Below are 13,652 nucleotides of genomic sequence, written 5' to 3'. Positions count from 1 at the left end.
ATTCATAATATTAGTGTGTAGTTTTTATTTATGACAAGACCAGACTAATGAAAAATCATTAACCTCCGCGGGAAAGTTTCCGTTGAGTCATGCGATCGGTTTATTTGCTAAACTATCGTCACATTATTACATTGTAATGAGTTAGTAAAACCCACAATTTCGGTAACTCGGGTACCCGGAACTATTCATAAATAATTTACGATGAGAGAATAATTAATCGACATTTAATCGGTTCGTAAATTAATTTAAATAATTTCCGTCGTTTGGTATAAAAACGGTAGTGTTGTGTTTACGATATAGTGTCTTCTGGATTATTGGCTAAGGTAAGCTGTATTGTTATTAAGGCTCATTTTATTATAACATTTTTATTCAGTTTAAGCAATGTTTCTTTTGCTCTTGCGTGGAATGATCACTGTATATTTGATAATAAGTGCAAGTTAATTACTATTTCGATGAACAGAATGTCGCCAGTATTGTGTGCTGGTCACAGACAATGGTAATAATCCTTGGTCTTGAACTAAATACCTTATATTTTTTTATAATAATTTACAACAGACAGCAAAAACATTGTGTAAAAATACAACTTTTGATATTTTACATTTCCTATTATGCAAACAGAACACTTCTTTAAGAAACAAATGTTTAAGAAACGTGACCGCATTAATAATTAGTTTGATTCTGAGGGTCATGCAGTTACAGGCCAAGCTAAAACGAGGATAAATCGATGAGCTATTAAAAATGTATGGTGTTCTAGAAAAGTTCGCATATGTCCCCTGTTACTTATTGATCTTCATTTTGTGCACTTACCAATGTAACTGCTAAGGAAAAAGACCCAATGCTATTTTTCTTGTAGTGCCTTTCCAATCATTAAAAGCAGGCAGTCCAAGTCCATTTTGTTTTATTTATGAGTCGTAATAGTTCATACCTTTCGGCTAGGTCGTCATACGACTTCTTCCTCAATACATTGTATCTTCTTTATAATAAGAATCCTCTAGTTGTAAATGAAGATAGTGCCAAGTTCAGTAAACATTCCAAAAATATGGTACACGACAAGTGCCGAGGGTTTTGAAGCATGTTTAAATCTAAAGATAAACATTTTTCAAGTGAGGTCGCACAAGACCTTTCTTCTAATTAGCGCCGCACTCCCGAGATGCACGAGTACTTCTCCAGATTTAATATGGCCACCCTTGTTTATTTTTAATTTTGGCGAATAAAAAGTTGTCACATTTTGTGACGCTTTGTGCCGTCTTTATGTACATAGTTGAAGTAGTTACACAGACCGCTACTGCTGATTAATTCATATGTGTAAATTAAATATTTAAAGAATATATTATACATGTTCTTAGTTTGCAAAAGGCTTGTTTATGAATGGTTTTCATATTATTTACCGAATCAAATTATTAGAATGTTTATTAAATAAGTATTTTTTTCTTCTGTTGAACATATTGTCTGGCTGTTCCGTTTTTAAATATAAAAAACTTTTAAGATGTTTTTATATGTAACATCCAGAACCTCCAAGAACTTACCTATGAATAGTTGAAGTTATCCTGACGTGTCTGAATAATATACGCCTCAAAACAACAACTGGTTAAACCCATATTTATTTTCAGATGAAGCTCTTTTTGTTGATCTTGGGGGTGACCCTCGCCGTCTGCGAAGATACCAGCAGCAGCAGCAGTGTCCACTGGGAGAAAAGCACCCAATATGCCTACGTCAACGGAAAACCCGTGAACCTTCAGATCGATCCGGTTAAAATTGTAAAGGATCCAAAACTCGAATCATCGAGTGAGCCAGCCAAGGCTGATGATGAGAAGGTCGATAAAAATAAAGATGCAGCTGATCCGGCAAAACTTCGGTACCCGAGCTTTTATCCTGGCCGTTATCCGTATCCTGATCTATACCCATACCCTTATCCGCAACTCGACCCTGGTTTTGCAGGTCCTAGTTACTGGAATCAAAGACCAGTTATTCCTTACGACCGCAGTAATGAAGATCAAGATTTCCACTTACGGGAAGAGTAAATGTTTTATCCTCTCCTCAACACGATAAAACGATTTATTGAATAAATAAATCTTGAAGCATATCAAAAAATGTTTTATTTGTAAAACGCCTTTAAATGTTTAAGTTACTACCCCTACTTAAGCAAAATGTTTTCGATTAGGCATCTAAAGCGAGAGGTAAGCACATGTCTCCAATGTTTCTCTTATATGGATTAGTAGGCTACACGTAATATAACTTTACATTCCAATATGGTGGTAGGTCTCTCATATTAGAGTCCGCCTGGGTAGGTACTACCGCAATGTCTATTACTGCCGCCAAGCAGCAGTGTGTAGTCACGGTTGTGTTCCGGTTTAAATAACAGTGTAAATACTGGACATAATAAGACTTAACATCTCATGTCTTAGGATGGCAAGCGCAGTGGAATACCGAACAATACATTGTAATTCAAAGTGTTGGATGGTGTTTATACTGTTTATGGACGGTCGTATCGCTTGCCATCAAGGAACGTCAAGCTCGTTTCGTCATTCAAAGTAATAAAAAAATAAGTTATTCCAAAAGCAGTAGCCACGGAATTCAATCATGAATAAGTTATCATAACAGATTGTTTCCCACCACCCAATGTTATTAGTACTATATCTTTATAACACCATTTGTATAACTATTTAAATATACATATCAATTAAGAAGACCACAACTAAATTTGATAGCAGGTCAATGATAAAACAGTAATTTAATCAATTAAGAGGTTTTTGACGACAGATGGAAAAATCCAAATCAGTTCTCGTATAGGTATATATAACGGTTTTCTTGAAAAACAAATCAGTTTTTGGTTATCTCTAGAACATAGTACTCAGAGGTAAGGAATTTGTTGAATTTATTTTAAAATATTCATGATTGAAGGTTATAAACAATTAATAATGGTTAAAACTAACCATCATATTCAATAAACCACTCCAATCGTTTTTTTCTATCTATCTCAAAAATGGCCAATCAGAACAGTTTCTTTTGAAATTATAACAAATGATTTATTTTAATTGGTTCATTCTGAGAATCGGATTGAAGATTGAGATTGAGATCGGTTATTGAAAACGGTTATAAATTAGACACTTTGTGAACTAGTGAAAAGATATGATAGTGTTTAGATTAAACATACCGCTAGATACTCATTGGCATTCCTTTTTACAGATGAAGTTCCAAATTGTTCTCGTCTTAGCTATAGCAGCTTGTGCATTCGCTGATGAAGTTACCGAAGAACCGACACTCGCCATTGATGATGTCAAGGTTGAAGCTAACGATGATGATCAAATAAAAGTAGAAAATGATCATGCCGAATCTAAAGATGAACCCGTAAACGAAAAGCCAGACGAAGAACAGGTTTCAAGTGATGATCAAAAAGACGGTTCGGATATCAAAAGTCCCATAATCTTTGAATGGACGTCAGTGTACCGTAACCATGATATTGATGTCGCTGTGCCTGTCGGTATCGAGTGGCCGAGCAATGTGGTGGACTTCTTAAACGCTCTCCACGGCGAAGGACTTAAGATGGTTCCCGAAAATGACGATTATGATATTCATCTTGCATTTCCAACTGTACTTTAATGTTTGTGAATAAAATATTGATTTAAAAAAGTTTATTTGTTTATTTAATGCCTTAATAGGACTGTTGATGAATAATTCGCCGAATAACTTGGCGAATAAATATGTTTATGGATTATGACTAACGAATACACCCGAATAAGCTAGATACACCCTCGTATTTATTGACTCTCGTACTCTATTTGTCTGTACTCGGTAAGTATCTAAATCAGAGGTTCGAATTGTTTCAAGTTATAACCTAACAGCAATATTTGTATAAAATGGCTGGTTAGAATATCGCGCCGACGTAAATATGTCAATTCTTTCTAATTAAAACTTAGAAAATATATTAACACTAGTAGTAATACATGTTATTAACTTGACAACAAAAGCCTAAAGAATAAAAAAAATAGACTGATATAATATTATTTTGTATACATTTTTTTTATTTGAATAGCTTGAGCAAAAAGATCAAAGTATTCGTTTTATTTGTTTTATACTGCTTGTGTAACCAATTACATTGTTATATCTATATTGTGAAGATCATACTGAAAAAGGTCTAAATAAACACAAAATATTATTCCAGAGTCCATATTTATACTGCGTATTCTTAAAAATATCTATACGAACTCAATTCTACCTCGGGTTTGAAAGACATATTGTGTGATAATGTGATAATGGTATTGAAATTCAATATCTAATCACTGAAGTCTCGGGATGGCGCATTTCAGACGTAGAGCTTCGTAATTCCAAGTTCTGGATAGTGTTGCCAAGGTTGATGGACAGTCGTGCGGCATACTATTAGAATAGCGACTTGGCCATCTGATCAGTTAGATGAATAAAAAAAAATAGTGATGGTAGCAAAGAATTTATCCATAAATATGAAAATCATCTACGTCCTGTTTCAGGATAATATAAACCGGTGATGCGGTAAATTCAGCTATTATTAACCCTCAGGGGCACATGCGTGAACATTATAAAGAGTGATATTGAACTAAATGACTGCCTCGGTGGCGTAGTTGTATTGCGTGCGTGATGCAGTACTTTGAGGTCCCGGGTCCGGATTCCAGGTCGAAGAAAGGAATATTGGGTTGCTCTGCTCAGTGTAGCCGTGTATAGACGACGCTGGAGAGGAATAGGTGGTTGCGTCCCGAAAGATTTCCAGTCAGGCAGATGTTGCACCTGACCAACCGCCCCCCGACGGTCCCTATTCGGAGGCAATTAAGGATTGTCTATCGCCATCTAGTGTGATTATTGAGCATTATTCACTAAATATCGACATTCATCTCCCGTGGACCGCTTTGGGAATCAATGATATAGACCAAGATATCAGGCAACCGTCTAAGTGGGTAGCGTAACAAGATTTTTCGGGGACTAGTTCTTCCGGGGACATTGAAGTTAGGCAAGCGTACGGTCATAAAAGCCAAACCTACGACACCAAAGAAGACCGAAATTATTATCACAATCATTCCCCCTACAGAAACCTTGCGGTGGGCAGCGACTTGGCTATGCATTGTTTAAAGTCCATGGGTGATTGGCGTCACCAGATGGACCAATTGCTCGTTTGCCAACTAAAAAAAAACCAAGACAATGAAGTCTACTCAGAAAATTAAAGGAAGTTGTATATTTGCTGGTGGTAGGATATATTTTACATCCGCCCGGATAGCGGCCACTGTACATAAGTTGTTAAAATCAGCCTGTGTATATCCAACAGTCCGGCATAATAGGGGACCGGACTAATTTTTGTTCTTTACTATTATCAAATATTTACATAATATAAATTATAACACAGGAGGAATTATTAAAATCCGTTAAAAAATCAACAAGTTATAAGTCTTTGAATTTCGATGGAAGGGGTAATTAACAAGAAACAGAAAAGAGACGAAATACCCACATGTGACGTCATCGGGAATTAAGACGCGTGCGAGAGAAAGAGATGAAGCGATATCCCCACATTGCGCCCACTTCTGCATATTACAATATTTTAAATATGAATTACTCGCTCATTTTATAATAATTTTTTATGCAGTTTTCGCAGGAGTGATTCATTTTCGTATTATTAACCATTACATATAGAATAATGTACAAAATCAAGCATAGGTCGGTCCCCTATTGTGTCGACTGCCGAGTGGTAATCATCTCTCGTCAGTCGACATTCTATTGGACCCGACTCCACTTACCATCAGGTGCACTGGGGTCACTTTGTCGTGCCTGTCAAAAAAAATTAAAGAGCTGTAATCTATCACTTCAATACGAAACAGACCAGTAATTTGTGAAAACCACAAACCGCCTATCAAAATGCTAATGGTCTTTCAACACGTGATATCAATATTGTATCACACGTGTAATACCTTTAACAGTTATTTGATTCATATAAATAGAGAATCAATGATAGCCTGACGTTATTGAAGAGAAATTCAACAAGGTATGGTCATGTTATTAAATTTTAATGTAGTTACATAAAAAATGATGTTCTAGTACTAGAGAAAAAAAATCTAAGTGCAGATTTGCATGTCTTGTCTTATTCCATTTTTGCCTTAATTTTAATCTCGTCCAGAGAAGGAATTCACAACGAAAATCAGTTGGAGAGAGTAACAACCCCAAAAATACATATTTGCATACAATTGGGTCATAGTCAGTTAGATATCTAATTCGTATCTATAGGTATAACATCAATATTGTCTACATTCCAGATGTCCAAATTAATTTTCGCGCTGTTGCTTATCGCCCTGGTGGCGTCGACGTCAGCCTACGTGCTGAAGAAGGTGGTGTACCAGCCCCACTACGTGTACCCCAGATACTACGTCCCTGGAGATTTGTTCAGCGATCCAGCTTACATCAGGTGGAATGCTCTGTATGCTAAGTGAAGATTTAAATAAAGGGTGTTAAAAGGATCTGATTTATTTTATTTTCGTTCGTTTATATTTATATTACAGCTCTGGAGTATATGTTGATATGATTTGATTTATTTTTTCGATTATGGTTCTCAAAAGCGGCGATATCCTAGTTGGTAGTGGAACGGACTGCCGAGACGAATGTTCGCAGGTTCAAATCCTAACGGCACACATCTCTGACTTTTCTAAAAAAATATTTGTGTATTTTTTGTGAATTATCACTCACTTTAATGGTGAAGGAAAACATCGTGAGGAAACCTGCGCATGCCTGAGGATTTCTCTATAGCAATTTCGAGGGTGTGTGAAGTCAACCAATCGGCACTAGCGTGGTGGACTATAAGGCCTAATCCCTCTCAGTAGTGGAGGAGGCTCATGCCCAACAGTGGGACAGTATATAATACAGGGCTGAAATTACGTGTCCTTTATATCGAAATTCAGATGCGGTCACAATGTTCAAGCATTTTTAAAACCAGTATTTTTAGTATGAACCGACAATAAATTCCGGTATTTTCGGTATTTCCGATATTTACATTTAAGCAAGTAAATAACTGTTGAATTTTGATGACAGATGAGTAAGTAGTTATAGAATTTCAGACGAATGGTAAAATTTTTTTTTTTTCATAATAATAATATCAGCCCCGTATTATATACTTACATAAAATAACGTTTAATCAAAATATTATTTTACAAAGTGTATTTCATTTAATACAAATTGACCCGACAGATGATGTCCCGTCTTAACTATGAATTTGCAGCGCGCATTCTGTCAATCGCTGACAGTTATTTCAAACCACTGACAGTTATGTAAAATAATATTGACGTTAAGTTTTCTAATTTTCAACGCAATTTTTTGAATTTTTTCTTTTATAAGAACCTTCTCCTGGCAATAACAAACACAACAAAAAAATAATAGTGAGATCGGTCCAGCCGTTCACGCGTGATAGCGTGATCAAGGGAAATAGGGATTCGTTTTTATATATATAGATTAAACCAGTCTTGGACAACACAGCTGTACATATTATACATAGTGCACTGTTGCTAGAAATAGACATTCTACTGATACCTACCTAGACGGGCCCTGGCACATGAGAGACCTACCACCAGTATCTATTAAGTACAAGCTATCAATTAAGAACCACATATTGTATGCATTCACCTGCATCTAATTCGCAGGCAGCCCTGGAAGCTGTCAAATTGAAGGAGATTTCATGCGGTACTATACCTAGTATACTAATAGTGCCTTAGGCTTAGGTCTACCATGATAAAGGGGTGAGTAATGCACATTCCAAGAAAATAAATTCTCCTTATAACGATATTAAAATTTAAATATAACCTTTTCATAAGGTCACGTGACAAGTTTGTTTCTTCTTGTTTCGGCGTTGAATATGTCAAGGTTATTGATGTATTAAGTAAAAATTCTCCTCCCCAACTTTCAGCGACAAAAAATAAACTGAATTTATTTTTACTCAAATAAAACTAGTTTGCTGATTTTGTCGCGATTTTCTGTTGTTTATTAATTCTGATGTAACCTCACTTTTACCAAAGCTTTGAAGTTATCTCTTTTAATTTATATATCGTCCAATATAGATAGCTATGTTCGTCTATATATGACCTTTATGTATTATGATATATTTGTGTATATTTATGTAGGCTTTCATGTCGGTTTGTTCTTTTTTTACTTTTTTTTATTGCCTTAATAGGCAAGCGGCAAGCGGTCGGCCTGATGGAAAACAGCATCCGCTGACCATGGATTTTGCAATACCAGAGGCACAGCAAGCCGTTGCCTATCTGGAGGTGACCACTCTTTTTAAGCCTCGTTTAAAGAAGGACAAGTCAGCACCCGGGGCACATCGATGCAGGGAGTTCATTCCAAAGTTTGCACGTGCGCGGTAAAAAGGTGGGATGAAATCGCACTAAATTTTGTGTATGTATAATGAAAAATCATGTCCTATATTTCAAATTTCATTATCTCCCGAAAACTAAATAAGCTATAATTATTATGGATATTAAAAGTGGCCATCAAAATACAAAATAAAAACCTTTAAAAATAATTGAATGCTTTTGGCCATATTTGCTAACTTGAATACGTCATAGGGGTGATTTATAAATTTTTCCTCCAAAACCTAGACTTAATATATAATTAATTTATTTACCTGTGTGGTTCTTATAACATTAATTATGTTTACAAGCATTACACTGAGAAAATGATTAGTTGGTCTTACTATTTCATAATTTCGAGAGGTCTTTAACCACCAGGCATTTAATATAATTTTTATGGATGACAAAACAAAGCATATTTCCGTTCAAATTATATATATTTAGTCACTTCATTTCTTATAGTAAACGGGGCTGTAGGGGTACAGCGGATCGTAAGGGTAGTACGAGTAATACCGGTACCCAGAGTACCCAGGGTACACATAACGGTACCGATAGGTCAAGGGCTCCATTAAGACTTCGGACCGCTTCTCCACCTTGACGTTAGGCTTGGCGATGGCCGTCGCCACAACCGCCAGCAGAAGGAAGATTACTGCCTTGTTCATCTGAAAGAGAAAGGAGTTTTTAATGTATATTTGACTGATGACAGTATAATGGGTCATGTTACAGCCTTTTTTATATTTGAAAAACACCGAACTAGGTTACACTAACAACTAAATGTACACATATAAAAACAATAACACAGTTGTGTATGTCCCTCTAGAAATGAATGCAGCATGCGTTTATTAAAAAAAATATAAAAATATACTTGGTCGGACAGCTGGACAAAGGAAAATCACTGATAAACGGTGGAAGCCACAAGAAGAGACAAAAAGTACAAGAAGTAGTAACCATAATGTATCTCAGTTCTACCATTGTCAATGGTGGCGTAAGGTCGGTTTTACCGGGATGGTACAAAAATAAGATCAGTGTCGGTCTAATTCTCGGGTTATTTGCCAATATTGAATTGGAAATACCATTATGATTCCTACGATTGGAATTCTCCAAGAGTGTTGACATCAGGTCGCAAAAATTAAGTGAAATTCTTTTTGAAATATGCTTGAAAATTGCTACACATAAACTCTATATTAAAGCAGCATCAAGGCAAGCCAATAAAAGCAAGGTATATATGTCAGGTTATTCAAGGGATCTGTTTGAGAAGGGTATTAAGAGTTCGATTCTCTTCCCGAATCTATAGTATTTTAGCACCTAGGTATTTTTGACTTTCTAATCCAGGTTTGAAGTATGAAGGGAAAACTGTTCTCAAAAGTCATATTCAGACGTAATGAGTGATAAGATATGTCAAACAAGAAGCTAGCACAAACGTACCCAAAAGTTGGGGGCCTTAATTTTTTAAGTTTCCTCTGTCATTTATAATTTGTTTCGGCGTATATTATTATTAGTAAAATGCAAGCATAAACAGTTTTGTTTTAAAAAGGTCCATCGATTAAAAATACATACTGTACACGTAAGAAGTACATATAACCATCATAATATTATCAAAATTTAAAATCTCACCTTGTTTGAAGTAAAGTAATACACTATGACGGACAAGTGGAAACAAGCATATTATATATCCTGTTCATAATCGGAAGGCATATTAACGATAATTACAACTAGTTGAAATAAGACGCCACAACCAAATTATGCACATTAAAAAGTAGTTTAAACCTGTTTTTAGCTGTTATGGTTTGGCGAGTTGATGGACGAGACCAAGGGTTCGTATTTGAATACATGTGTTTAGGTTTGGATGTGGTTTTGTTTTACTGGCAAACAAACAAGGCACCAGAGAAAAAGTCATAAATGATCATTGATTAAGGATCAATCTTCCATAAATCTCACTCAGCCTATGAAACCATGTTATTTCTACTTGGTATTCTGGGTTACCAATCTCATGACAAAAGTGAACTGCAGCAAAATAACAGTAATTTATCCTGGTATCACAGAGCACACTGCCCTGAAGGCCCTGTGTAGTTTAAGTATAATGGTGATTATGGAACCACATCACCTCATCCAGGGTCGCCAGAACTACGAACAACATTGTCAACATCATTGACAATGATACTATAACAAAAGAAGACGTCCCAAAGCCAGATGTTCCCAATGATTTATATTGAAACATTTGAGCGATTCGTGGCGGCAAACTTCGCAGACTGACAATCGAGTTGGGAATTTCGCGAAATGTAATCATAGGTAATGACTTCTTTCTGAGCCAGGTGGGAAGAATGTTTTGTGGCAATTTGTTCTGGTACATCTCTCGGGAGTTAGGTTTGGTTGGTGCCGCGTTTTTGTGGTCGTCGTGTCATTTATTTGTAAAAAAGTACTGCCTTCAAGCGGCATATTGTCGTACCAATATTTATATTAGTCTTTTAATGTACTCTGTATCATTAAATTGGCAGTTGACGCCATGAAAAGTAAGTTGAATGTTTTGAAAAGAATTGAGAGGCGGAATTTAGTATAGCCTCATGCTCATCTAAAGGAAATTCTATAATTTCCTAATAATATATATACACAATATAAGTTACAATTACAAATTCTATAAGCTCTTTAAAACATGTACATTCAAGTCTGTACTGAAATCTAATATTATCAAAGTCCCATCAAGAGACAAGAGTACTCAACGTCGAGTATTTTCCAATAAGTTTAAACTAAATACTAATAACGCAGTACTTAGCACGGTCGTCCTAAATCCTGAAGACGATTACTGTTGGCACTTAGAAATGATTAATATTCCTCCCGCTGTGAAGGTTTCCCGAGATGACGAAATCTTTGGTATGGTTATATACGGAATTTATCATTAACCGAATGATAAGAGGTAAGACGTAGAAAGCAGTGACACTATTCTAAATTTGAATCTACAAAATGCATGGAACTGTTGAACTTGTCCCCCTGAGACAAATGTGTAGTCATATGTTTAAAAATCCGAACATCCATCCAACATATCGGTTATTGCGTACTGTTACTTGGCACCTAAAATCTTGTAAATGTCAATGAAATAAAACATTCTACGTTTTACTTTATCTAATTTTAGTGACTGATTTACTTCAACCCCACAATGCTAAAATCCAGCGTCAACAATCCAGAACATTGCCATCCAAAAAACATCCTTATTATCAACATCTTTTATTAATTGTGAACTCAACTACAAGCCCTGCTCCCGTGGGATCTAAACATCAAAAAGGTTAATTTGTAAAGCCGTTTCTATTTTGTCTGGAGTAACCGCAGAAGCTTAATAGGCACATTACACAATGCCTTTATGTAAATAGGTCCTGAGGGCCTAAACGTCAAGAAATCCTAATTCCTTCTGCTTTGTAAGAGCTTAACCCTTGCTAGGATGGGTCTCCAAGGTCTCGCTGGAACTGGAACTTAGCTCACTATTTATTCCATGTTAATCATGAGAATTTGGAGGTTTGAGTCAGAGGATTGGTTGGTTCCGTATTTATTTTATACCGAAAGTAACTGTTACACGGATGAAACACTGAACTGTTTTCGATGAAATTAGGTAGGTATGGAGATAGTTTAAAATCCTGGGAAGACAAATGCTACTTTTTATTCCAAAAAATATATAGCAGGACTTTTTTCGCCGCGAAATTTTCGCAAGCATAAGCTAGTAATCAAAAAATATAAAAAAATGGTGACGTCAGTATGTACTTAAAAGTTTTTTTTGTTATCATAAACACAACACATCGTTTTAAATTTTAATATAATTAAGTTCTAATATATAATGTTAAATTAAGGATATTTTGGGATAATCCAAATCTCTGATTTAGTTTTCTACAACATAAAAATCTGCTTTAATATTTATAGACAAATAATCTTATTAACATTTCAATTATTTGCAAAGGGAGAAGCGTGAATGCTTATATATCACGGAAACGTTTCCTAATATATTTGGGAATGTGCGATTTGAAATTCCATACAATAATAATATGGCTTTCAGGTGCTTAATGGCTTTAGGTTTCAAAGGAAAATCTCCTTTGGATAATGTATCTGGTACCGGGATTCGAATTGATTTACATAGACCGCGTACGTTCCCGAGGGTTTTAGAGGATCCTCTATGTAGATACGATCTCGTAGGGTCGTAGGACATAATATGTAATCCTAGATAGGTACTTTAGTTTTTCCTTTTACTGAGTGGTGTGGTTGTATTTCGTGGTACTGAAGTGTTCAGATCTCTGTTTCGATCTACGTTTCAGATTTTTGGTTTTTCTGTTCAATGATAATTCGGAGTTTGGAATCGTGTCCGGTATTCGATACAAACAAGAAGTAGTCTAATATTTTAAAATTAATCATTGTATCTTTAATTATACAAGGTTTTTTCAACTTGTAATATTGTACTAAATTTTGTAAAATCAATTTGCCTGTTCACAGTCAATGTATTCAGCGAATTTTGTGTTGCTTCTTATCCCTTTTGGGAATAGTCTCAGCTACTGCTAGCTGCACTTCTACTAACACCTTCGGGAATAGTCAGTTTCTATACAACAGTATACATATATTCCACCCACAAGAAGTTTGATAGACTGTGAGAGTAATAAATGGGCTCGTTCAACTAAACTTCGACCATAAGCTTCGGTCAATCTCAGGAGTTTTAGATTACGGAAGGAGATAAGGGCGAGTTTGCAATATCATTTTTAGACGATTTGAAAATATGGAGTAACGTACTTAATTCGATATATAGACATTTCGATGCAGATGTTCATACATGAGAAAATATATCCTCTTTTTCTTATAAAAGGCTCAGAATTAGATATTAAGTATTATTTCGATCTAACAGTATGTACTATTATATTCTTTTTGGAGGGATATGTAGAAAAGTAAAATTACTACTCCAATAGCTGTATTTGGAACTTACCAGAATCCGAGCGTCTTGCTTCTCTGATTGTTATTTTGAAGAATCTCCTCTGGATACTCTGTAAAAAAGGTTATTGACGAGGTACGTAATTATCTCGCTTTATCTCATGTCTTGTACCGAATACAGCGTCCATGAGATATGGCAGTCACAAATCAGCGGGCCTGTTCAGTGTAGACGCGCCGCAGAGCCGCAGCTGCCTTCTAATGAAAACTTGTTATTTACACTAAGAATTTAGTAAAAAGAGAGAAAGCATATTAAGAATACAGAGTAAAAAGAAGATACGTAGTGGCAGATAAAGCTATGAAACTTTAGGTCGAAGGATCAATTCCAAGTTGAAGATGAACCAAACTTATTGA

The 13,652-nt window shown here is 35.6% G+C and overlaps 2 protein-coding genes and 2 long non-coding RNA genes across 4 annotated transcripts; 3 read left to right on the top strand and 1 right to left on the bottom strand.

Annotated features, from left to right (window-relative positions):
* The first annotated feature begins 475 nt into the window (after positions 1–475).
* LOC115440661 lies at positions 476–2,091 on the top strand. The gene is made up of 2 exons (XM_037440298.1): positions 476–496; positions 1,611–2,091. Exons 1-2 carry the CDS (start codon positions 494–496, stop codon positions 2,019–2,021), a joined length of 414 nt encoding a protein of 137 aa, XP_037296195.1. The 5' UTR covers positions 476–493; the 3' UTR covers positions 2,022–2,091.
* Positions 2,092–2,612: 521 nt separating this feature from the next.
* On the top strand, positions 2,613–3,630 carry LOC119189762. Its single transcript, XM_037440297.1, has 2 exons — positions 2,613–2,857; positions 3,187–3,630. Exon 2 carries the CDS (start codon positions 3,187–3,189, stop codon positions 3,598–3,600), a length of 414 nt encoding a protein of 137 aa, XP_037296194.1. The 5' UTR covers positions 2,613–2,857; the 3' UTR covers positions 3,601–3,630.
* Positions 3,631–5,734: 2,104 nt separating this feature from the next.
* LOC119189761 lies at positions 5,735–6,470 on the top strand. Its single transcript, XR_005112595.1, has 2 exons — positions 5,735–6,001; positions 6,270–6,470. It is a non-coding gene; the product is annotated as an uncharacterized LOC119189761 (long non-coding RNA).
* Positions 6,471–8,766: 2,296 nt separating this feature from the next.
* Positions 8,767–10,050, bottom strand: LOC119189760. Its single transcript, XR_005112594.1, has 2 exons — positions 9,963–10,050; positions 8,767–9,010 (listed from the first exon to the last, which is right to left on the bottom strand). It is a non-coding gene; the product is annotated as an uncharacterized LOC119189760 (long non-coding RNA).
* Positions 10,051–13,652: the final 3,602 nt, after the last annotated feature.

This window comes from Manduca sexta, chromosome 19 (genome assembly GCF_014839805.1).
Source record: "Manduca sexta isolate Smith_Timp_Sample1 chromosome 19, JHU_Msex_v1.0, whole genome shotgun sequence".
NCBI lineage: Eukaryota > Metazoa > Arthropoda > Insecta > Lepidoptera > Sphingidae > Manduca > Manduca sexta.
Note: the sequence above shows the minus strand (reverse complement) of the source record. Positions and strands in the feature narration are given on the sequence as shown.